General features: G+C 41.6%; 1 protein-coding gene across 2 annotated transcripts in view; it reads right to left on the reverse strand.

The window, feature by feature from the left end:
• The window catches only part of DEPTOR (DEP domain containing MTOR interacting protein), a 209123-nt gene that overhangs the window by 79466 nt on the left and 102751 nt on the right, over positions 1-26906 (reverse strand). For both annotated transcript variants that reach the window (XM_082601043.1, XM_082601042.1), the window contains exons 5-8: positions 23178-23363; positions 21045-21179; positions 15986-16056; positions 13867-13971 (exon numbers count right to left, since the gene is read on the reverse strand). In XM_082601043.1, the coding sequence (XP_082457169.1) occupies positions 13867-13971; positions 15986-16056; positions 21045-21179; positions 23178-23363 (497 nt within the window). The remainder of the gene's footprint in view (positions 1-13866; positions 13972-15985; positions 16057-21044; positions 21180-23177; positions 23364-26906) is intronic.

Below are 26906 nucleotides of genomic sequence, written 5' to 3' on the forward strand. Positions count from 1 at the left end.
GAGTAGAGTTCCCTGTGCTATACAGTAGGTTCTCATTAGTTATCTATTTTATACATAGTTGTGTATATATGTCAGTTTCTGGGAGATTTCTGAAAGTGCTAGTGGATGAAATCCGTCAGAAAGGACCTTGCAGCCTCAGTATGCAGCAGAGTGTGGCTTTCTAGACAAGCTTAGGAGCAGAAACATGGGGGAAGTGGGAGGACTGGGCAGAATTCTCAGGTCACAAGGCAAATGGCAGCTTAGAGTGGAAAGGCTGGCGCTCAGGGAATCTGAGAAGGATTTCCAGGATTGAAGAAATGCTCAGACTTATTCCACAAGCTGGGAACACCTCTTCAAGATGTATTCCTTGCCGTCACGCTGCGGGGAAGGAAGGGTAACCCACCTCCCTCACCAGCCCTGTGAGGAGGACTCCACATATGTCCTCATTTACCAGATGAGAAAAAGGCCCAGAGAAAAGAAATAATGTGCCAAACATCACAGAGCCATGAGGAGGGGAGCCAGGATTCTGTCTGACTCTAAGTCTAAAGTAATTTCTGGTGACAGAACTCATAACAGTGGTTGCCTCTGGTGGGAGGGGACTGACTGGAAAGAGGCAGGAGGGAACTTTCTGGAGTACGGGAAATGTTCTATGTGCTGATTGGCAGTTACACAGGTGCATACGTTTGACAAAACCTATTAAACTATATACTTAAAAGCTGTGTTGGGAATTCCCTGGTGGTCCAGTGGTGAGGACTCCGCGCTTTCAGTGGTGAGGACTCCGCGCTTTCAGTGGTGAGGGCGCGGGTTTGATCCCTGGTCAGGGAAATAAGATCCCGCAAGCTGCGCGGTGCAGCCAAAATAAATAAATGAATAAATAAATAAAATTTAAAAAGCTGTGTATTCTGTCGTACGAAAATTATGATTCAATTCAAAACACAATTTTATAAATCTCTTAAGCTTTCCTCCCCTAACTTGTGCATTTTCATTGGGGGTGACCTAGGTAGTTTTTTCCCTACCTCTTGGCATATGAAAAAACAATCTTCCTCTTTTTATGTATAAAACATATACGCACATATACGCACATACATATAGTCCATAAACAGGTATATAGTTATCTGTGGTATCCACATTTCATGGGGGAGAGATGAGTAAGGAAAAAAAAACTGTCTTGAAAAGGCTCCTTAAGGGAAAGATAATAAAAAACAGGTTGAGAAACACTGCTCTAACTCACTGCTACCTCTCCTTCCAAAATTTTCTTTACACTGCAGTCAAGTCTTAGCTGTCATTCTTTTCTTCCAAGGAACTATGTTCCATTCTGGGTTTCTTCTATATGGAATAAACCCTGTGTGTATGTGTGTGTGTGTGTGTGTGTGTGCACACCTGCACACACTACAACCATGTGCATGCATACATACACAGATACACTTAGGTTTACTTGATTTCTATTCATTCTTTTGGTCTCACCTCAAGCATTCCTCCCTCGGGAAAGTTTCCCTCTCATCCCTCCCACTGTTCTACACAAATGAGAAGCACTGGTCCTTTTCTTCACAGCTCTCATCTCTGTTTATAATTATACACTTCAGAGTGGAATTATGTGATGAATGTCTCTCTCCCGCTTTAGACCTTAAATCCCATGAAGGCCTAACATGATGTCTGGCTCATGGTAGGTGGTCAAGAAATACTAAGTGGAGCTTCCCTGGTGGCGCAGTGGTTGGGAGTCCGTCTGCCGATGCAGGGGACACGGGTTCGTGCCCCAGTCTGGGAAGATCCCACATGCCGTGGAGCGGCTGGGCCCGTGAGCCATGGCCACTGAGCCTGCGCGTCCGGAGCCTGTGTTCCACAACGGGAGAGGCCACAACAGTGACAGGCCCATGTACTGCAAAAAAAAAAAGAAAAAAAAAGAAGAAGAAGAAATACTAAGTGAACAAAGAACTGTGCAGAGTTGCCCTGTCTTCTCCAGGGCTGCCAGCGCTTGACATGAGGGATGGTTCACCGCCAAGGAAGGGCATGGAGCAGAAAAGAGGTCTGAGCTAAGGCCCTGAGAAGTGGCCTCTAGTGCTGGTAGGGTCCCCCACAGAGAGAGTGGTCATCTCTCTCCGCCCACCATGCCCAATGATGAGCAAAGGAACACTGACCCTTCCACTTCCTGTTGACTGAGAAACTGACAACTCCACTAGAATAAAACATAGCACAGTGCGTCAGACAACCCTTTTTATCCACACATATGACTTTTCTGAACTCAATTGGAAAGGAACTACTTTTAAAATATCACAGTATGCAATTTTTTTCACATGTGTTGATTATCATCCCACCATTTGCTACTTCAGTGCCCAAACTGTCCTGGCTAAATGAATTAGGGACTTGGGATGGTTTGCCCAACCTGGCCTCTTTTGGTTCAGGAGGAAAATTCCATGGAATATACAGGTTTGTGGACATGGGGAGGAAAGATCAAAAAGCAGGATTTTGACATTTTCTTCTAAATGAGAAATGGGAATTTTTGAAAGGAGAAAAAGAGAACACAATGGCCACTAATTCCTTACTCTGACTCAGATGGTTTTGTCTCCATATAAACATACAAAGAAACAAACAAACAGGGCAAAAAGGTCCCATACGTCCACATCCATCAATTCATCACAGCAGGAAACAAGAAAAGAAGCCAGGAGTCTTGAAATCCCTCTGAGAGTTGGCATAGGGTTGCGTGAACTTGAATACTGTTTCTCACAGGATTTAATTATTACCACCAGAAAAAAATAAACTTTCCAGAAAAGAGCAAGGATATCTTTTGTTTCTTATTTGTAAATATGGCTCAAATTCCTTCACAGTCTGAAGGCTGAATGGTTTGCTCTGGTAAGTGTTTGATTAAACTAACAGAAGTGGATTTTTTGTTACATCTTTCACTTGGATGACCCTACAAGATCTAGCCCTGACCTAGGTGAGGGGCTGCTGCCAAGAATAAACATCATTTATTTGATCTTCTTCAAGCCAAGGCAGGTGAACGTCTGACCACCGCAACAATTCATCTTGAATTGAATACAAATTCTCCACGCAAGAGACATGAAAGGTCATGCAGCCAATAGCAGTTCACAAAGGGTTTAAGGTTTTCTTGGACTATATCATCTATTGGGCTCTGCCTCGTGGGTTTGCATTTTTTGAAGTAATGCAATAGGAAGCATTATGAGGACGTTGGGGTGGAGAGACCAGGTTCTAACCTAGCTCTAACATTTACAAGCTGGGTGACCTTGGGAAAAGGATTAACTGGGTCTCAGTTTCCTCATTTGCAAGGTAGGGAGAACACGACCCCCCCCCTTCAAAAGGTATAAGAACAATAAAAGAGATAATGTGTGTGAAATGCATGGGAACACAATGCAGGTGTTCAATGAGTGAATTCCTTAGCCTTTCTATAGAAGCAGCGATTCACTGGATCATTCAACAAATTTGCTTCCAGTGCTTACTAAACGCCGGGAATTGTGCTGAGTACTGGGAATATAGTAGTTAAGACAGACAACAAGGTCCGTACATTTATGGAGCTACTGGAGACAGATAAATAATAAATGTTAAGTACTATTATCTGATTCTGATAAATGTTATGTCTTGAAAAAATAAGACAGGGTAATATGATAAAGAGTAACTGGAGGAAGACAGGGTATTTAAGAAAGTCTTCCCTGAAAAATTGACATTGAATCTGAGACTTGAATGACAACAATGGAACCAGTCATTCAGCCTGAGGCCAATGGAGTTGCAAGCAAAACAGGGTTAAAGATAATGTTCTAATCAAAAGGGCCCAGATCATGTTCTTTGAGGGCCATAGAAGGTGCCTGGAATTTATTTTCATTGTCATGGGAAGCCAATAAGGTTTTAACAATCAGAGTCAAGTAATTAGATTTACTTGAGGGGAAGACCTAGGCACACTCATGATGTATCTGTGAAATGTAAAAATTCTGCCCTGACTAGAGTGGAAGATAGCTACTAGAGGATCAGGGAAAATGAAGTTATGATAGAGAATGCGACCCAGAAATGGGTTTAGACTTGATGTGATAAAATCAGAAAAGAGGATGTCATTAAAGGTTGCGACATGAAGCCAAGTGTAAGTGACATTCATTAGACTGTAGCCAGTAGACTACTCTGGGGAAGGAACTTTATTCCTTTTCAAAGCAGATGAAAAGAGGTAAGAAATAGAAGTATTCCTCCTGGAATTATTTCTTCCTTCAGGATTTTAGTATTTAGCTGCTGATATGAAGTGGACTCATGTACAGAAAGGGGCTAGCATGGTGCAAGGTCAGGCATACAGAAGACACTCAATAAATTATTGTTTTTTTCTCTTCTTTCCTCCTTTCCCCATTGTGTTGAAATGAACCAGAAGTTACTGGTATGGAATTGCTAAAGGATGAGTGAAGGGTGGCCAAAGGGAAAATGTACAGAACAACCTCTTTCAGATGAAAATGCATTGCATGGGTTGACTCAACCTTGATGGGTCCTGTATTTCATGTTCCATTCTAGAGTTGCAATGCCAAGGAAAGGTCTTCTAAGCCAGAGGTTTACAGATTTCATTTTTTAGGTAAAAGAACCTTCAAAATAAAAATAACTCCAAATTAAAAAATGGTGGATCAAGTGAGAATTCTAATGATACTACTGCTGTTGTTCTCTAGGCCATAAGGGGGTGGAGAGGAATATGAAATAATATAGAAACTTATCAGCAAAGTGTAATTAATTGTTCTCTTTTGTTTGTTCATCTTGATTGAGACAAAACTGAACAGTAAGATTATAGTTTCGGGCCTCTGGTAACATCTGTTCCCTTTTTGGTCTCTGGGGACAAATACGCTATTACTGCATGAGGAGGAGAAGGTAATTGGAAGGGAAGAAGGGAAATGGACTAGAGTAAAAATAAAATCTTCAAACAAGCTGGAGATGCTGCAAAAGTCTTTTGACCAAAACACTTAAAACTCAATTCCATTTACAACTGAAGTCAAGGTGGAACCTTCCCTGGCCTACATCTCAGCAATCCCCTCCTGCAAGCTAGCTGCTTGACCCACCCCCAGCAGCCTGGGTCAGCTACGAGGAGGTTGTGAGTATGAAGAGTTCTGGGAATTGGGGCTAGATCACAGACTTCTCCATCCCATCCATAAAAGGATTTGGGTGGATCTTATCACTCTCCCTAAGGACACATTTTCTCTGGAGTTCTTCCAGAACTTCTAGTGAAGGAAATTTTAATACAGGCGTGACAGCCTCCCCTCGTCATGGGGGAAGGGTTCCCTTTAAACCAGGCAAAGAGCTCTTCTCTGGGTCTGGAAAGGTCGAGAAATGTTAAGAGGGGAATATGAAACTCAGTCTCTTCACTCTGGGGCCTGACCTGTCCACACACTGGTGACCCACTTCTTAAAATTTTCCAAGCCTCATTAAAAGGTAAAATAAAAGTGAGAAATGGGACAAGCCTCTTAGATAGCCTCAACCACCAGAAGCAGACACCAGAAGCAGAAGAACTACAATTCTGCAGCCTATGGAAGGAAAACCACATTCACAGAAAGATAGACAAAAAGAAAAGGCAGAGGATTTTGTAGCAGATGAAGGAACAAGATAACCCCCCAGAAAAACAACTAAATGAAGTAGAGACAGGCAACCTTCCAGAAAAAGAATTCAGAATAATGATAGTGAAGATGATCCAGAACCTTGTTAAAAGAATGGAGGCAAAGATCAAGAAGATGCAAGAAATGCTTAACAAAGACCTAGAAGAATTAAAGAACAAACAAACAGAGATGAATAATACAATAACTGAAATGAAAAATACACTAGAAGGAATCAATAGCAGAATAACTGAGGCAGAAGAACGGATAAGTCACTTGGGAGACAGAAGGGTGGAATTCACTGCTGCGGAACAGAATAAAGAAAAAAGGATTAAAAGAAATGAAGGCAGCCTAAGAGACCTCTGGGACAACATTAAATGCACCAACATTCACATTATAGGGGTCCCAGAAGGAGGAGAGAGAGAAAGGACCCAAGAAAATATATGAAGAGATTAGAGTCAAAAACTTCCTTAACATCGGAAAAGAAATAGCCACTCAAATCCAGGAAGCACAGAGAATCCCAGGCAGGATAAACCCAAGGAGAAACACGCCAAGACACATAGTAATCAAATTGATAAAAATTAAAGACAAAGAAAAATTATTGAAAGCAACAAGGGAAAAATGACAACATACAAGGGAACTCCCACAAGGTTAAAAGCTGATTTCTCAGCAGACACTCTACAAGCCAGAAGGGAGTGGCACGATATATTTAAAGTGATGAAAAGGAAAAGACTACAACCAACATTACTCTACCCGGCAAGGATCTCAATCAGATGTGATGGAAAGATCAAAAGCTTCACAGACAAGCAAAAGCTAAGAGAATTCAGCACCACCAAACCAGCTCTACAACAAATGCTAAAGGAACTTCTCTAAGTGGGAAACACAAGAGAAGAAAAGGACCTACAAAAACAAACCCAAAACAATTAAGACAATGGTCATAGGAACATATATATTGATAATTACCTTAAACGTGAATGGATTAAATGCTCCAACCAAAAGACACAGGCTTGCTGAATGGATACAAAAACAAGACCCATATATATGCTGTCAACAAGAGACCCATTTCAGACCTAGGGACACATACAGACTGAAAGTGAGGGGATAGAAAAAGATATTCCATGCAAATGGAAATCAAAAGAAAGCTACAGTAACAATACTTATATCAGACAAACTAGACTTTAAAATAAAGAATGTTGCAAGAGACAAGGAAAGACACTACATAATGATCAAGGGATCAATCCAAGAAGAAGATATAACAATTATAAATATATACGCACCCAACCTAGGAGCACCTCAATACATAAGGCAACTGCTAACAGCTATAAAAGAGGAAATCGACAGTAACACAATAAGACTGGGGGACTTTAACACCTCACTTACACCAATGGACAGATCACAGCGACAGAAAATTAATAAGGAAAAACAAGCCTTAAATGACACAATAGACCAGATAGACTTAATTGATATTTATGGGACATTCCATCCAAAAACAGCAGATTACACTTTCTTCTCAAGTGCACATGGGACATTCTCCAGGATAGAACACATCTTGGGTCACAAATCAAGCCTTGGTAAATTTAAGAAAATTGAAATCATATCAAGCATCTTTTCTGACCACAACGCTATGAGATTAGAAATCAATTACAGGGAAAAAAACGTAAAAACACAAACACATGGAGGATAAAGAATATGTTACTAAATAACCAAGAGATTGCTGAAGAAATCAAAGAGGAAATAAAAAATACGTAGAGACAAATGACAATGAAAACACGATGATCCAAAACCTATGGGATGCAGCAAAAGCAGTTCCAAGAGTGAAGTTTATAGCAATACAAGTCTACCTCAAGAAACAAGAAAAATCTCAAATAAACAATCTAACCTTACACCTAAAGGAACTAGAGAAAGAAGAACAAACAAAACCCAAAGTTAGCAGAAGGAAAGAAATCAGAAAGATCAGAGCAGAAATAAATGAGATAGCAACAAAGAAAACAACAGCAAAGATCAATAAAACTAAAAGCTCGTTCTTTGAGAAGAAAAACAAAATTGATAAACCTTTAGCCAGACTCATCAAGAAAAAGAGGGAGAGGACTCAAATTAATAAAGTTACAAATGAAAAAGGAGAAGTTACAATGGACCACACAAATACAAAGCATCATAAGGGACTACTACAAGCAACTCTAAGCCAATAAAACGGACAACCTGGGAGAAATGGACAAATTCTTAGAAAGATATAGCCTTCCAAGGCTGAACAAGGAAGAAGTAGAAAATATGAACAGACCAATCACAAGTAATGAAATTGAAACTGGGATTAAAAATCTTCCAACAAACAAAAGTCTGGACCAGATGGCTTCACAGGTGAATTCTATCAAACATTTAGAGAAGAGCTAACACCCATCCATCTCAAACACTTCCAAAACATTGCAGAGGAAGTAATACTCCCAAACTCATTCTATGAGGCCACCATCACCCTGATACCAAAACCAGACAAAGATACTACAAAAAAAGAAAATTACAGACCAATATCACTGATGAATATAGATGCAAAAATCCTCAACAAAATACTAGCAAAGAGAATCCAACAACACATTAAAAGGATCATACACCATGATCAAGTGGGATTTATCCCAGGGATGCAAGGGATTCTTCAATATATGCAAATCAATCAATGTGATACACCATATTAACAAATTGAAGAATAAAAACCATATGACCATCTCAATAGATGCAGAAAAAGCTTTTGACAAAATTCAACACTGATTTATGATAAAAACTCTCCATAAAGTGGGCATAGAGGGAAGCTACCTCAACATAATAAAGGCCATATACAACAAACCCACAGCAAACATCATTCTCAATGGTGAAAAATTGAAAGTATTTCCTCAAAGATCAGAAACAAGACAAGGATGTCCACTCTCACCACTATTATTCATCATAGTTTTGGAAGTCCTAGCCATGGCAATCAGAGAAGAAAAATAAATAAAAGGAATACAAATTGGAAAAGAAGTAAAACTGTTACTGTTTGCAGATGATATACTATACATAGAGAATCCTAAAGATGCCACCAGAAAACTACTAGAGCTAATCAATGAATTTGGTAAAGTTGCAGGACAGAAAATTAATGCACAGAAATCTCCTGCAATCCTATACACTAACAACGAAAGATCAGAGAGAGAAATTAAGGAAACAATCCCGTTCACCATTGCAACCAAAAGAATAATATACCTAGGAATAAACCTACCTAAGGAGGTCAAAGACCTGTACTCAAAAAACTATAAGACACTGATGAAAGAAATCAAAGATGACACAAACAGATGGAGAGATATACCATGTTCTTGCATTGGAAGAATCAATATTGTGAAAATGACTATACTACCCAAAGCAATCTACAGATTCAATGCAATCCCTATCAAATTACCAATGGCATTTTTTACAGAACTAGGACAAAAAATCTTAAAATTTGTATGGAAACACAAAAGACCCCGCATAGCCAAAGAGTCTTGAGGGGAAAAAACAGAGCTGGTGAATCAGACTCCCTGACTTCAGACTATACTACAGTAATCAAGACAATATGGTACTGGCACAAAAACAGAAACATAGATCAATGGAACAGGATTGAAAGCCCAGAGATAAACCCACACACCTATGGTCAACTAATCTATGACAAAGGAGGCAAGGATATACAGTGGAGAAAAGACAGTCTCTTTAATAAGTGGTGATGGGAAAACTGGACAGCTACATATAAAGGAATGAAATTAGAACACTCCCTGACACCATACACACAAAAAAACCTCAAAATGGATTAGAGACCTAAATGTAAGACCGGACATTATACAACTCTTAGAGGAAAACACAGGAAGAACACTCTTTGACATAAATCACAGCAAGATCTTTTTTGATCCACCTCTTAGAGTAATGGAAATAAAAACAAAAATAAACAAATGGGACCTAATGAAACTTAAAAGCTTTTGCAAAGCAAAGGAAACTACAAACAAGAGGAAAAGACAACCCTCAGAATGGGAGAAAATATTTGCAAACGAATCAACCAACAAAGGATTAATCTCCAAAATATATAATCAGCTCATGTAGCTCAATATTAAAAAACAAACAAAAAATGGGCAGAAGACTTGAATGGACATTTCTCCAAAGAATACATACAGATGGCCAAGAGGCACATGAACAGCTGCTCAACATCACTAATTATTAGAGAAATGCAAATCAAAACCACAATGAGGTATCACCTCACACCAGTTAGACTGGGCATCATCAGAAAATCTACAAAAAATAAATGCTGAAGAGGGTGTGGAGAAAAGGGAACCCTCTTGCACTGTTGGTGGGAAGGTAAATTGATAGAGCCACTATGGAGAACAGTATGGAGGTTCCTTCAAAAACTAAAAATAGAATTACCATATGACCCAGCAATCCCACTACTGGGCATATACCCAGAGAATACCATAATTCAAAAAGACACATGCACCCCAATGTTTATTGCAGCACTATTTACAATAGCCAGGTCATGGAAGCAACCGAAATGCCCATCGACAGACAAATGGATAAAGAAGTTGTGGTACATATATACAATGGAATATTGCTCAGCCATAAAAAGGAACGAAATTGGGTCATTTGTAGAGATGTGGATGGATCTACAGACTGTCATACAGAGTGAAGTAAGTCAGAAAGATATAAACAAATATAGTATATTAACACATATATGTGGAACCTAGAAAAATGGTACAGATGAACTGGTTTGCAGTGTAGAAATAGAGACACAGATGTAGAGAACAAATGTATGGACACCAAGAGGGGAAAGCGGCGGGGGGTGGGGGGGGTGGGATGAATTGGGAGACTGGGATTGACATATATACACAATATGTATAAAATGGATAACTAATAAGTACCTGCTGTATAAAAAAATAAATAAAATAGAATTCAAAAATTTAAAAAAAAAGCGAGAAATGGTAAACATACAAAAACTAGTTACAAAACGATTTCTGTTTTGGCAAGGAAAGCAGTGAAATTAAGCAGCCACAGTAAAAGTAGAAAAATTCCGCTGGATGGAAAGGTCACAAAGGCCCAGATGTAAAGCTTTGTCTACATTGGAAAGTAGGAGAAAACGAGGGCTGAGACCTGAGACGTGAGCCTGGTCTTCCACGTAGACACGGCCATGGAAGGCAAAGTGGGATGCCTTTCACTGTCCTGGGTCAGCTCTTGCCAGTCAGAGGTGCTAAAAGGAGGCTTCTGACCAGATGGGAAATTTCTACCACCCAGACCAAGCAGGTTGATCACTGCCCAGGTCACCAGATCCTTCCCCAGGACAGGCTCTTGTACGGTCACCCCCGCTGCGCACCCCCATCCCCCCAGCTGAGCTCCACACAACCAGACACGCTGCCCTGAAGTTCAAGAGCAGCAGCGATGTGACAGGTTGGTGGTAACAAGCCTTCAGGATTGGGTTATACCAGCGGTCCCTGACCTTTCTGGCACCAGGGACTGATTTCGTGGAAGACAATTTTTCCCTGGACTGGGGCGGGGGTGGTAACACTAGCGATGGGGAGCGGCAGATGAAGCTCCGCATACTCACCAGCCACTCACCTCCTGCCGTGTGGCCCGGTTCCTAAGAGGCCACGGACCAGTACCGGTCTGCGGCCCGGGAGTTGGGAACCCCTGGGTTATACAAAGGGCTTTTTATATAAGTTATTCTATAACAAATACATATGGTAAATATACGAAAGAATTCATTCAGTGTTTTTTATAACAAAGTAATGGATTTAAATGAACATACACAAGTAAATTACATGGAAGAGCATGGTATTCCCTGTCATTTTCATTTAACTAATAGTATAATTCAAAAATATCTCAATACAGTCATTCTAATACAGAATTTGATCAAAAGCAGGTTTTTAGAACAGGGCTATATTTTAAGATTTCATTTCAGTGATAAATGTTGTGTTAGATAATTTAAACAGATTTTTTTCCCCAGCTGGATTTCCCAGCATTTTTAGTATGCTAATGTGCTTTTTGTAGATTTCCAAGAGGGGAATAAACTGTGCAGCAGTTGAAAACTGTTTTGATCACAGAACCTCAGGACAGGATATTTTGCTGGACCAGAGAGCTGTATAATACAATTTTGGAAACGCTGTTCTAATGAATTCTGTACTGCCCTACAACATATGAAAACCATTGTACAACCCCCTGAGAAACTAAGAATATAAACCGTATGAAGTGTTAGCTTCTGAAATTGACAAAAGTGTATCAGGTTACCCATCTATCAGGGTAGGTAAATTCAGAAGTTAACTAAGAAATCAACTGACAATGTCTAGAACAGTTATGCATGTTAATCAATAGAGATGGACTAAAATCAATGAAATACACCTGGCTAAGCAAAACAAGGTCTTTAGCTGCAATGTAAATCCATTGCTTTCCCCAAAGGAAGTATGCTTCAAGCCCCATGTGAGTGAGTGCACGCTCCGAACCAAAGCACGCTGCCAGAAATAATTTATACTGAGGTACTTTACTGTGGGAATAAAATATAAAACTCTTACCACAGCCAAGAGTTCCATTAGAAAATGAAAAATTCAGCCTCAGCGCAGATACAAATGCTCCTGGCCAACTTTCCTGCTCTGGGTTTGTTTGGTGCTGTGCCCACTGCAATACTGAGGATGTAGGAAGGGCCTCTAATACAGATGGACTTAGCCAACGAGGCTTCTGTAACTTACCCAGAGCACAAGACACAGCAAGCCTGTGCCTCCCTGTATGAAGGAGGTGTTCAAATCAGGGGGCAGAGTCAATCCTGAATCCTACCAGCATCCGTTACCCGGACTGGCCGTAATCTCTGCTCTGTGCTCCCTTGAGCTGCTCTCGGCTGCCCATCTCTCTTTTCTAGTAGGTAAACCATTGCCAGAGGGTAAGTGCTGGAAATCAGAGCTGTGGAGATCCAAACCATGTCATTGCTTCACTGGTTTACTGCTCTAGGAAAAGGACTGAGGGGTGAGGATGAAAGTATTGAAGAAATAAAGGGGGGAATTATCTGTGGCTTTCAAGCCTTCTGCATCCTCCCATGGCCCCAGATAATCAAGAGATAAATACCCTCTGTGAAATGTTTTACAGATGACAGAACAAAACTGTGCTAGATAAAGGTGGTTTTTTTTTTTTTTTTTTTTTTTTTTCTGCGGTACGCGGGCCCCTCACCGCTGTGGCCTCTCCGGTTGCGGAGCACAGGGTCCGGACGCGCAGGCTCCGGACGCGCAGGCCCAGCGGCCATGGCTCACGGGCCCAGCCGCTCCGCGGCATGCGGGATCCTCCCGGACCGGGGCACGAACCCGTGTCCCCTGCATCGGCAGGCGGACTGTCAACCACTGCGCCACCAGGGAAGCCCGATAAAGGTGTTTTGAAGCAGAAAACCAGTGCTCTCAATATCCTCTTATACCATATTTCTTTACAAATAAAAACAATGTGTATATATATACTTATACGTATATATATATATATATATGTATACATACATAGAAGAAGTCTGGAAGAATATAAATCAAAATGTTAACAGTGATACACTTTAATGTATGTCAATTATACTTCAAAAGAGCTGCTTAAAAATGTAAAGAGTGGTTATCTCTAAGCTAGGAAAGATTATAGGCAGTTATCATTTTTTTTCTGCCTGTGTGTATTTTCCAAATTTTCTTGACTCTATATTCATTACTTTAATACTAAAAATGTGTAAAAATTATTTTCAAAAATCTTACACAATTCACTCAGTTTCTTGATGTTTGTGTAGTTCTTTGTACTTTATCAAATGTTTCGACATATCTAATCCATAAAACAGCAGAATGAAATATGATTATCATTTCAGAGAGGAGGAAACAGGCTCTGAGATGTTGCAGAACTTGTTCAAAGAGCTAGTAAGTAGTAAAAACCAATAAAATAATCCAGATCTCCTCTTCCAAACTCCACAACTTTTGTTCTCTTTTTCTCACTATTTACTGTTTCTTGTGTCTTGGCTGCTTAAACACCACAAGTATATACTTTGAACAAAAGCAGTACAATTACTGTATAAGATTTAAGCAAAAAGAAACTTTTTTTCAAATTCAGTATTGGTTCAGGAGAGAAATGTAAAATACCGAGGGAGGTTTGGAGACCAAGAAGGCAATAGTCCGAGCGATAGAAAAACTTATCCTTTTAGTTGCTACCTCATACACGCTTGGCTTCACTTCACCCCCATTCAGAAAGGGAAAAGGAAATGACAAAAATGGGACCAAAACACGCAGGGAGAGAAAGTACAGATGGCACCAAACAATGAAATAAAGCGAGAAGTATTTAGACACTGCTGTACTGGAGGTACCTTCATTCCTGCAGCGGCTGCTGGGCCACTGGGATCCACGGCCTGGATGTGGCATGGCTTACTGCCTCGCACCACAAAGCCCCAGCCTACTGCGTCACCAACAATCTAGAGAGGAAAACCACAATTAGCCATCAGCAGACGGTCCCTGGCAGTGTGCCCGCCCTTCCAAGACAGAGAAAAGCCAAGACTAAAGACATGGCATGAGATACCTCTTCTCCACTTCATCTCTACCCTGTCAGGGGAACAGGACTCTTCTATCACAAACACAGGCTTATATCTCTGTGCAGAAAACATGGTCAAGAAACACCTGTTTGGCAGAAAGAAGCTTCTTCTGTGAGGTCACTACTCAATAAATAACTGGCAGAAGGCCTCTTTCTTAGGCTGCTATGCAGTTGAATATCAGACTCAAATGGAAAGTCTGAAGATCTAAAGAAATAGGGTTGAAATTTCCCTCCAGATCCAATTTCTCTTCCCCTGCATCCAAAGGATACTTTCCTGATGATCTTGCTATGTCACTGAACTTTTTAAAGATTTTTTATTGGAGTATAGCTGCTTTACAATCATTGAACTTTAAAGTAACCATTTCAATTACTAATGGGGGGAAACCATGAAGAGTCTTGGCTCTCTTGAAACACAATTTTCTGTACCAAGAAAAGATAGTGAAAAAGTACATAAAGTTCACAATTTACAAATTGACTCTGGTCCAAAAGTTGTTTGAAACTGGAGGGTGACTTTCCTTATAGAATCATAATTAGAATTGCCAGTTACATTCTCTGGGTGGCTCCCAAACATGTCTCTAATACATACCCCAACTGAAATGGAGATGACAGCCATTCACAGTCAATTACTAGCAATGCTGGCATTGATATTTAAAACCAAAAAGAAATACAGCTAAAAAATACAACCCAATGTCTCTTGAATGCTGGAGACTGAGGAAAAGTAGGGAAGCAACTGAAGTTTTTGTGACCATTCTCAGAAAGACTTTTAGGGCAGGTTTTAGTGTCGATGAACTCTTATTCGTGTTTGCTTGTCTGAGGAGTTCTTTATTAGGTACTTCATTGGCTTTAGGGTTTGCTGCTATTAGTTCATCGTACCTGATTGCACTTCCAAATGTGCAGTTTACCTCTTCCCTGATACAGACATATTACCAGTGCTTTTTTCATATTGACTGGCTAGGACTGGACCCATCCTGTTTTAATTCCTTAGTGCTCAGAACGTGAAGCAGTCCTCAACAAATGTTCGTAGCACAAATGAGTGTGGAAAGCTTTTTCCCCACCCTGAGGTATTAAAACAAAAATTAGAAGACTACAGGAAAGATGAGAAGTATTTTAAAGAAGACGTCAATGTACATGTGAGGAGACAAAGAGACAGAGGCAAGTCGACAGGAAGTGGGTGAGGTGATGTCAAGCAGAGAACATGGATTCTGTTTGAAGACCAGTGGGGGACTTCCCTAGTGGTCCAGCGGTTAAGACACCGTACTTCCACTGCAGGAGGCATGGGTCCGATCCCTGGTCAGGGAAGTTCCACAGGCCTCAGGGTGCGGCCAAAAAAAAAGAAAATAAAAGAATACCAGTGGGACCCTAGGAGTAGAAGGAAGGCTGAAGGACCTTCAAGAAAGGGCAGGTGGTCAGGAGGTGCTCACAGGTACGCAGTGCACCCAAATCAGGTGCTTGTATAACTCAAGGCACGATAACATTGTCAAAAAAGTCATTCCTTATGGTAGAATAATCTATGCCATAGTTTTCTCTAAAGACTTCCCTCATGTCTTACATAATTTTTAGAATTAACTATAATGCAAAAGGGATTATTAGCATGATTTGTTCTACCATCTGCCTTTGAACCTGTCATTATATTAGAATAAGTACATAATGGAAATCTTTTTTTAAGGACACATCAAAAGGAATTTTAAATGCTGTATTAATAATAAATTATGTCAAGTCCTAATGCATTTTAGTGCCTAAAGGTCAAGAAAGTCTACTATTATAATCATGCTCAAAACAAAAGGGAAATTGGGAGAAGCTTTTCAGTTCCGTCCCTAAGCTACATATGGACACACTACCATGTTGACATGGCCCAGACAAACGAGCAGCACGGGAGAAAAACCAAATGATGAGCCTACCGTGAATGTCTTCCTTGCATACGGAGCCCCGGGAGTCAGGAGTTCCTCAGAAGTGACGGGTCTTTTTAACACTGTAAGACAGACGCAGTGTCAAGGTACAGACCCTCTGAGCCCTCTGTTCTTTCATTCAGCAGATATTTACTGAATGCCTCATGTGTGACACCAGTGACCAAAAGTGGCAAAGACCCCTGCCTCCCAGTTTATATTCTAGCTGCCCAGAGGCAGAAAATATTAGCAAACATAAATAACCCTAAACCTAACTTACAGAGCTACAGAAAGCAGAGATGGGAGCAGGGGAAGGGGAAGCAAGAGTGCCAGGGGTGGGGTAAGGAGCGGCTTGACCTTTTTCTATAAAGGAAAAGACCACATTTTCTAGTTCCTGAATTTCTTTCTCTTAGACCTTGATGTGCATTCAACATGTCAAAATTAAGAGAAATCCTTAAAGATGTTAAAAAAAAAAAAAGAGAGAAATCCTGACTCTGGCCGTCTGATAACCGTTTCCACCCCATACAAACCCCTCCCCCATCATACCATACACGCCCCATTCACCAAAGCCGCACGGATTTCCTTATTAATACCCCGGATTGCGCGTACGCACTGCCTTTTGCCTTGAATCATAACACTGGGGAATTCTTCTGCATAATTAACATGTGCTAGGCGCTATGTTAGGCGCTTTAAATATATTCTATTATTTAATCATCACAAGAACTAATGGGTTCATTTCATCCTTATCCCTATTCTATTCGGGAGGAAAGAGAAGCTGAGAAAAGTTAAATAGCTTCCGTCCAAGGCCTCAGAGTCAACGGGAAGTAGAATTAAGATTTAAATTCGGGGGCTTCCCTGGTGGTGCAGTGGTTGAGAGTCCGCCTGCCGATGCAGGGGACGCGGGTTCATGCCCCAGTCCGGGAAGATCCCACAAGCCGCGGAGCGGCTGGGCCCGTGAGCCATGGCCGCTGAGCCTGCGCGTCTGGAGCCTGTGCTCCGCAAGGGGAGAGGCCACAACAGTGAGAGGCCCGTGTACAGCACAAAAAAAAAAAAAAAAAGATTTAAACTCGGGCTTCCCTGGTAGTGCAGTGGTTGAGAGTCCGCCTGCCGATTCAGGGGACACGGGTTCGTGCCCCGGTCTGGGAATATCCCACATGCCGTGGAGTAGCTGGGCCCGTGAGCCATGGCCGCTGAGCCTGCGCGTCCGGAACCTGTGCTCCACAACGGGAGAGGCCACAACAGTGAGAGGCCCGCGTACCGCAAAAAAAAAAAATTTAAATTCAAGCATTTGGTGCCATTGCCTGTACTCAGAAGAAAGGGCACAGAAGCTTCAAAACGTCACTGTGTGTTGTGTTCCTAAGACAACTGTCCCCATCAGATCACTGCTGTGGTCTTCCAAGATGGCAAAGATTGCAGTCGATTCCTGACTTGTGACTGCCTAAACATCCACCAAAAATGAACTTCCCCCTCCATCCTGTGCTAAGAACTAGACAAGGGACTGCCATGGCCACCCAGAGCAGCCAGTGGGTTGGGGGACAGGGACCATCCTATCCCAGTTATAGAGACATCATGAACTTGAGTCCACAAAGAAACTGAAAGGATCAGGGCTAGGAGCCTAACCTGGTGAAGTGCCAGCCTCCAATTCCCTTTGCTGGTGGCCTTCAGAGGTCAGATGCCAGTCCTGGAACAAGTGTGCAGCAGAAAATAAAAGGCAGCCTGGGGGTGAGGCCTGGAGGATCCACCAGGCAGCTGGGCCCTAATAAGCACCTTCTCAGTCAAAGGCAACGAAGTGCTTCTTGTTGAGATGACACATGGCTGGGATTGTTACTTTTGCTTTCAGAAAGCTCATAAAAGAGAACATGAATTTATGCTTCCTCCAAGGAGGGAGAAGGTTGACTACCAAGAACAGAAGCTCTCAGCAAATGGTCAGGAAGTAAGAGAAGGGGTCCATGATTGAGGATTCTGACCTTTTTATTCCCTGTCACTCAACTGCCTCCAGGCCCCTACCCACACAATCCCCTCTGGGGTTTATGAACGTGGATGTAGGAATCACACTGTACTTGTGATATTTGACAATATCGACCATTTATTTTTATTATACTTTTTCTCTATTTTTATTGAGATATAATTGACATATAACATTATATTAGTTTCAGGTTACAACGTAATGGTGCATATATTATGAAATGATCAACTCGTCCAGTTGACATCATCACCTCACATAGCTACAAACTTTTCTTTTTCTTGAAATGAGAGCTTTTAAGATCTATTCTCTAAGCAACTTTCAAATATACAGCACAGTATTATTAACCATAGTCACCTTGCTGTATATCACATTCCCCAGGACTTACCTATAAACTGGAAATTTGTACCTTTTGACCCCTTTCACCCATCTGGTCCACCCAACCACCAACCCCCGCCCACCGACCAACCCCCCTCTGCCAATCACCAATTTGTTCTCTGTATATATGAGTTTTTTGTTAGATTCCACATACAAGTGAGATCATATGACATTTTGTCATTCTTTGCCTGACTTATTTCACTTAGCACAATGCCCTCAAGGTTCATTCATTTTGTTGCAAATGGCAGGATTTCCTTCATTTTTATGGCTGAATAATACTCTGTTGTGTATGTGTGTATATGTATGTGTATGTGTGTGTATATGTGTGTGTGTATTTATATACATACAAAAAAAGTACCATATTTCCTTTATCCATTCATCCATTGATGAGCACTTAGGTTGTTTCCATGTCTTGGCTATTATAAATAATGCTGCAATAAACATGGGGGTACAGAGAGCTTTTCAAATTAGTGTTTTCATTTCCTTTCGATAAATATTCAGAAGTGAAATTGCTGGATCATATGGTAGTTCTACTTTTAATTCTTTTTTAAGGAACCTCCATACTGTTTCCCATAGTGGCTGCACCAATTTACATTCCCGCCAACGGTGCAAGAGGGTTCCCTTTTCTCCACAGCCTCTCCAGCATTTGTTATATGTGTTCTTTTTGATGATAGCCATTCTGACAGGGATGAGGTGATATCTCATTGTGGTTTTGAATCACACTATATTGTAATATGTGGCAACAATAGTGATCATTTAATACACTTTCTCTCTTATGTTAAAAAATGTAGAAACTTTGAAACCTAGGGAATTATTTCTAGCTTTCTCTTTTCATATCCTTGGGAACTTATTTACTCACCACAATGATACTGATTATGTTACTTTCCGTAGCACTTTCTTTATCTGAATTAGCGCATTTATATACAGTGTTAAAAAATATATCCTGATGGATATCTAATGATTAATTTTAAACGCCTTACTGTGAAGCCTGCTTACCTGCTTGAGAGGAAAAAAATCACAGATGAGCTCCCTGCATCTTGGGAACCCTCTTAGAGTAAAAGAGAAGCTTGTCAGAATACAGGTAAGAGGTAGGACTTATGAACCACAAAGAAGTCCTGACAGCTTTGGTCCTTAGAGACCCAAAAAAGGCAACCTGACCTTTCTTTTCTGCCTGCATATCAGTAATATTTTCCCTTTGAGTCAAGGGGGTAAGGAGAAAGAGGAAACAATGTAAACCTACCTCAGGGAAGATGAATGTGTAATTTAAGCAATTAACACTTTGTTCATTTTCTACTCTGGTAAGCAATCAAAAACATGTAAAATGGCTTTAGCACAACTAACCCTTTCCTGAAATTGAACTCTTTTGATTCTAACCTGGAGGTATCAGATTTCTACCAGGGCTTCAAACATGCTATTTCTAACAATATAGTTCTTATTCTACCTTACCAGCAGTGCTCTATTAATTGAAAAACCTGGTAATATATGGGTGCTGGAAGATTTTCCAGCCAGAGACAGTGTGGAAGCAAGTTTCTTCATTCACTTGCAGGTTACAACTTTATTCTTAGAGCTAACCCTCCAGAAGACAGCAAAAAAAGAAGAAAAAAAAAGTTAGGTTAAGAAAAATACCTAGACAACAGCATTAGATGACTGTTTTCTCTTAAAGCCCTTTAACAACCTCTATTTGTCCTTATTCTCATGAGTGCATTTTTTTTTCCTCAAAGAGAGGATGTGCTCACTGAGGGATGGGGTCATGACCTCTCATCTTTGTATCCCCAACATCTGGTAATAAGGAAACAGCATGAACAAAGGAACAAAAGTGTCTTCCCTGAAGGTGAGACACTGAACTGAGGGTGGACAGGGCACTAAACAAGTGGAGTGGAAGGTGTTTTCAAGCCCATGGTTATCATGATGGGCCATGCAAGCTAATCCTGGAAAGGAGGTGGGTAAGCACAGTGAGAAGGTGGTGGTATCGATGGGTTACAGGTTCCTGTGGGGCTTGAAGAACTGATTAGATCTAAGTACAAGTTCATTAACAATCTTTGTGCCTAGGGTTTTTTTTCTGGAATGTACAAGCCATGGAGGTTGATGAGTAGAGTTTGAAACCACAAGGCACCAAGAGTCCACCGCAGGGATGGCTACATTTGCAGAGATCCAAGCTTCTTCCTTAGGGGTGCGGAGACCCAACAGATCTTTGCATCAGTTGCAATCTGGGGCAGCGCTACCTCCCCTGCTGTTTGCTGCTCGAACCTTCCTTCAGGACTGCGTGTTTCCTGCCACTGCTGGGACTGCTAGCAGCAGACAGCCCTCAGACAGCCAGCGTTCTCAACTGTCCTTGGAACTCTCTCTCCAAAGAGAGCCGCCTTTCCCCAGGTCACGCCCTCCTCCCAGGGGCAGCCAACATCCAATGGTTGATCAAGGTGAGGGTATAAAAGCCTGGCCACCTCACCCCAAGTCAGGACAACCCTCAAAAGACCATCCCAACTCCAGAGCTCCACCTGGGGCGAGCGGCAGGCTTCACGGAGACTGCATCGCAGCCCAGTTCTCCCTCGGCCCAAACCCACGTCCTTCCCTTCCATCCACGGGGTGCTGCTCCCCAAGAGCACAGTGTAACAAGATGCTCCCAGGCTAGTCTCCCTCTGCCTGAGAATCCACTTCCCAGGGAGCCCCGCCTGCACACAGGCCCAAGTCCCCCACAGTCACGGTCAGAAACGGGGCAGCTCATCAGCCACTCACCAGACTTGGGGTTGCAGAGCACGGGGGGGCTGCTGCTGGGTGGGGGGCTGCCGCTGAAGTAGCCGCTGCCGCCGCAGCTGCTCATGCTGCTCCTCCGCATGGCAGATACGATCTTGACCTCCTTGCTGGGGCTGACTGTGGGCCGGGAACACACAGAGTCACCGATGGTGATGGTCTTGGTTCCCCAGAGCATGCACGCAGGCTTTCCGCTGCCAGGTATAGTGAGGCAGGTCACGTGTGCCGGAATAAAGCACTCTGGCCTTGGCATCGGAAAAGCAAGGGTTTGAGTGGCACCTCTGCCCCTGACGAATAGCACAGCCTGGGGCCGTTCCCTTCGGTTTTAAACGTACAGTTTCCCCAACTGTAAAGTGGGAATAATGCCATCTCATGGGACTGGTGCAAGGAGTGGATTATATATTGAAAAGTACTCGGTTACATAAAACATTATTTTAAGAACTACCGAGTCCACGCTAAGCATCCCTGAAAGGATGTAAATTAAGTGCTGGCGAGACACTTAATGAATTAACGGTGATGGTAAGTGCCTCCGGGTTGAAGATTAAATCTTTAATCACCCAGAGCCACAGAAGAAGGAGATGAAACCACAGAGCACAGCTTCGGGCTTTGGAGGCGTCTGTGAGGCAGCAGCTTCAGTGATACGATCTCGTTCTCTCCACTGTGGACCTGGCTGGCTCTCAACGAGGGAAAGAGAGGAAGGCATGCGACCCAATGAGAGAAACCATGGAGGGTGCTCCGCTCAGTGCTGGCACATGGGAAGCACAAAAGCAATGCTGGCTTTTATGGTGACCATGGTTACTGTGTCCTCCTCCTCCTCATCACTTGTTCACGTCTACGGGGCCCACTGAGAAACAGGCGAACCTTAGCGCCAGCGAAGACGTGAACGGTTCCTCTGCATCTGCAGGAGACTGCGGCCTGAGGGACACACAACTGGTGCGCATCTAAGCACAGGCCTAGGCTCCTGACCCTTGGCTAGTGTTTGCTTTCCTGGAGTGGCTCTTGGCTCCTTCTCTGCTCCATCCCAGCTGTGTCTGAGGAACCTGGGATGTAGAAGGTTGGGTAGGAGCCAGTATAATATAAGCACTGGGATGAGACAGAACCGGTGCCAGACCCAGCCCTGTCCATCACTTTCTAGCTGTGTGACCTTGGGTAAGCCACTGAACTTCTCCATGCCTCAGTTTCTTCACCTGTAAAATGGAGATAAGAAAAGTCTTTCCTCGAAGAGTAACAGTGAGAATTAAATGAGAAAATGTATGCAACTAAGCTTGGATCTGTGCCAAGGGCACAGAAAGTTCTCAATACATCTAGTCGTAAGTGTTCTCACGGTCCGCTCCTATTCATAACCAAGACACATTTTGGTTTTGCTCTGGGTTTCGGGTGAAGCCCATAACTTCCAACCTTAGGCCAATCAGTTTCTCAAGTCAATGTCAAGTTTTCAGAGGAGTTGAAGATATCCTGTTAAGCACCTCACCCACTTACACAGAATGACACATCAAGTTAACCTTTTCCGGGTGAATGGTTTTATTTTATATTATTTTATTTTTTGTTTAAATGGGGTTATCTTTGTGAACATCAGTCATCATTTCTGTCCAGGTTAATTGTCAATATGGGACAGTCTGACCTAACATATAATGTCCCAGGCTGCTGTGCTTTCTGAGCACCTGTGTCTACCTTTCATAGTTTTAATTTGTTCTGTGTGATGGATTGATAATCAGTTGCCTTTTAGTTGTATATGCCCTAAGAAGACTTTATTCATCCTTAAAATATATAGCTTCTCAATGCTGTGACTTAGAAAACTGGATAATTAATGATATGTAAGGATTGTTTGTAAATGAAAAGTAAATAAGGTAGGAGTGAGAGCTTGAGTAGTCTTCTCTAATTCAAATACATAGTGTTATAAAACAGACTTCTTAGCATGTATGTTGGCTGCACAGGAACAATCTGGTTGTATGTGTGTATGGTTTCTTTTCGGGGGGAGTAATAAATAAATAAATAAAATTTTGGTTATAAATAAATACAAATTTGCTGGAGAACAGAATTTCACAAAGGTGAGTTACAACTATGCTATTTCTCAAAAGACAGATATATATGATCAAACAAACAAGGGAACTGACATACCTGACATAAAACTGGTAGATTTCCGATTGTCATGGCTCTGCTTCCTCAGGCAGAAGGGGCTGTCATGAGTTTCCTGGGAGGAGGGGGATTTTTCATTGAGCAGCTCCATCAGTCTTCGCCTCCGCCGGAAGTTCATTCTGAACTGGTAGAGAAGATTGCTGTCCACAAACGGGTGCTTGTTGGACACTGGGGAGAGGAAACAATAGATGAGGGCCGCCTGGTCACTAAGCACTGTAGCCAGGAGACTCCAGCCAACAGGAGCAAAAGTCTTGAGAAAGGGTCTGGTTCTACAGATGTCCCAGGAGCCTGCAGTCCACACATGGTCCCAGATTCTTTCCACGTGTCATGCATTTTAAAACTTTGCTAACCAATTCCTCTGGGGGATCTCTGCCTGATGTCACCCCAATCTAAGCTATACTCCTCCTGGTATTGTCCTGGCTCCTACTTTACCTCCATCTGAGCACTTGTCACACACGCTCTCATTGCCCCTCAACTTCTCTGCCTTTCCCACTAAACTCTAGGCTCTTTGGGGCAGCGATCGTGGCTTCATTTAGTCATGTGTCCACTGGGCCGAGCACAGTGCTTGTCCCAGAGCAACACGGTCATTCATTTTTAAACGTTTTATCTTGTGATAATGATAGACTCATGGAGAGTTGCAAAATAATATAGAGACCACATAGTATGATTCCATTCATATGAAATATCCAGAACAAGGAAATCTATAGACGCAGAGTAGACTGGGTGGTTGCCAGGGGCTGGAGGGGATCTAGGGGGTTGGGGATGTTAACTAAAGTGTGAGATTCCTTTTTGAGGTGATAAAAATGGTCTAAAATTGACTGTGGTGATGATTGCATATACCTGTGAATATACTAAAAACCAATGAATGGTATGCTTTAATATGAGTGAATCGTATGGTATGTGAACTATATCTCACCAAAGCTGCCGAAAAAATCAACAGCAACAAGAAATAGTAGAGAGTCCCCGTGTACTCTTCACCCAGATTCCCCCAATGGTTTCATCTTACAGAAATAACTAAAGTACAATATCAGAAAAAGACATTGACATTAGTACAATCTATAGACCTTATTCAGATTTCGCCAGTTTTTACGTGCACTCATTTGTGTGTGTGTGTGTGTGTGTGTGTGTGTGTGTGTGTATTTTTAGGCAATTTTATCACATGTATAGATCTCTGTAACCACCACCACACTCAAAGCACAGGACTGTTCCATCATGACAAAGGGACTCCCTCATGCTAACCCCTGATAGCCTCCCACTCCAAATCCTTAATGTCTGGCAACCACTAGTATGTTCTCCACCTCTGCAATGTTACCATTTAGAGAATTTTATAGAAATGGAATCAAACATTATGTAGCTGTTTAAGACTGATGCTAAATGAATGAATGGCTATCCAGATAAAGGCTGGTTACTTCCCAAGGAAAATCTACACTTTTGAGCACCTAATCATGCCAGGCCATCAACTCAAAATCAATAATAACAATAGCTAACCTTCATACAGCATTTTCTATGAATTCAGCATTATTTTAAATGCTTTATTTGTATTAATTACTTTAATTTTAACAACAGCCTGGGGTATAGTTACTGTTACTTTCTTCCTTATTTTTTGATGAAGAAACTGAAGCCCAGAGATATGAGTAAGACCCAAAGAAGACACAGTAAATGGCAGAGGTAGAAATATAACTACAGTATCTGACTCCAGAGTTCAAGTTCCAAATTACTACTCTCAACTGCTTCTCTGAAAAACAATTCCTGTGCTTCTTTAGGTTCTCATAAAGAACTGAAATAATGTTACATAACACTGCTAATGTATGGCTACCAGGCTAAACTTACATCCAATTCTACATTACCATTTATACCTCGGGGATCTATTGTGGTCTATTCGCAACTTTATATTTTGAGTTCTAATCACGGAGTTGTGAAACAGGCAAGACATCAGGCTCCAAAAGCCATGTTCCTAGGTCATTTTGTCTCTGGAAAGTAACCAGGAGCCCTGCAAACTGGCCAGCGTCATGCTGAAGTCTCAACCCCCCAAAATTCAAAACAACCGAATAGACTTTACAAAAAAAAAATCTAATTAGCACGTGAGAAGCTCAACCTCATTAGCTAATATGGAAATGCAAATTAAAATCACAATGAGATGCCACTTCACACCCACTAGAATCACTAAAATAAAGAGAATGACGGCATCAAATGTTGGTGAGGATATGGAGCAACTGGAACTCTCATTTTGCAGGCAGGAATATAAAATGGTAAAAACAGGTTGGAGAGTAGTCTGACAGATCTTATAAAGTTATATACATATCTACCCTATGTCCCCACAATTCTTAGGGACCCACCCACAACAAATGAAAACATATATCCCCCAAAATGTTCATTGCAGCCTTATTCATAATAGCCAAAAACTGGGGCCAACCTGTCCATCAACAGGAGAATGGATAAGTAAATTGTAGATACAATGAAACACTACTTGACAATAAAAAGGAATGAGCTGCTGACACATAAAACAACATGGATTAATATCAAAAGTATTAAGTTGAGTGAGAAAAGCCAGACACAAAAAACATACACTGAGTGACTTAATTTACATGAGGTTCAAGAATAGAGGAAATTCACATATAATGATAGAAATCAGAAAGGGGAAGGGGAGAGGATTGACTGGAAAGGAGTAGGAGGAAACTTTCTGGGGTGATGAAAATGTTCTATATCTTGTTTTTACATGAATATATACATTGTCAAAATGCACCAAACTAAACATTTAATATGTATATTTCATTGTAGGTTAAGTATATGTATGTTAATAAAAAGGAAACAAACAACAACAACATCTTATAAATGGACTGGGAGACTAGGAACAACAGAGTCTTAACAGGGACTTCCCTGGTGGTCCAGTGGTAAAGAACCTGCCTTCCAATGCAGGGGGCACAGGTTCGATCCCTGGTCAGGGAACTAAGAGCCCACATACCGCGGGCAACTAAGTCCGTGCACCACAGATACAGAGCCCACGTGCCCTGGAGCCCGTGGGCCACAACTAGAAAGAAGGCCATGCACCTCAATGAAGACCCCGCATTCCGCAACTAAGACCTGACACAGACAAAAAAAATAAATTAAAAACAAAAACAAAAAATAGAGCTTAACACTGTAAACCCACATTGCCAATATAAGATGTTATATAATGTTAATGCCCAAATAATCATTTGGCTATTAACCACTGGGCATATGGTCAGTCTCAGAAAGGAGTGGTCCTATTATAGTATAATTCACCCACTTAATGTGCATAGTTCTCTATATATTCTAGTCTATAATATATTCACAGAGTTGTGCGTCCCATCATCACAATCAATTTTAAAACATTTCCATCACCCCCAAAAGAAACCCAACACTCCTTAGCTATCACTTCCAATCTGCCCATAACCCCTAGGCAACCCCTAGGCAAGCAGTAATCAACTTTCTGTCTCTGTAGATTTGTCTATGTTGGGCATTTCATATAAATAGAGTCATGTAAGACGTGGTCCATTGTGACTTGCTTCTTTCACTTGGCATAACGTTTACAAGGTTTATCCATGTAATGTCAGGTATCGGTATTTCACTACTTTTTACTGCCAAATAATATTCCATTGTATGGACATACTATACTTTGTTTATCCATGAATCAGTTGATGGACACTTGAGTTGTTTTCACTTCCTGGTTATAATGAATAATGTTATTAACAT

Source organism: Mesoplodon mirus (assembly GCF_964341445.2).
Source record: "Mesoplodon mirus genome assembly, chromosome: 16".
Taxonomy (NCBI): Eukaryota; Metazoa; Chordata; class Mammalia; order Artiodactyla; family Ziphiidae; genus Mesoplodon; species Mesoplodon mirus.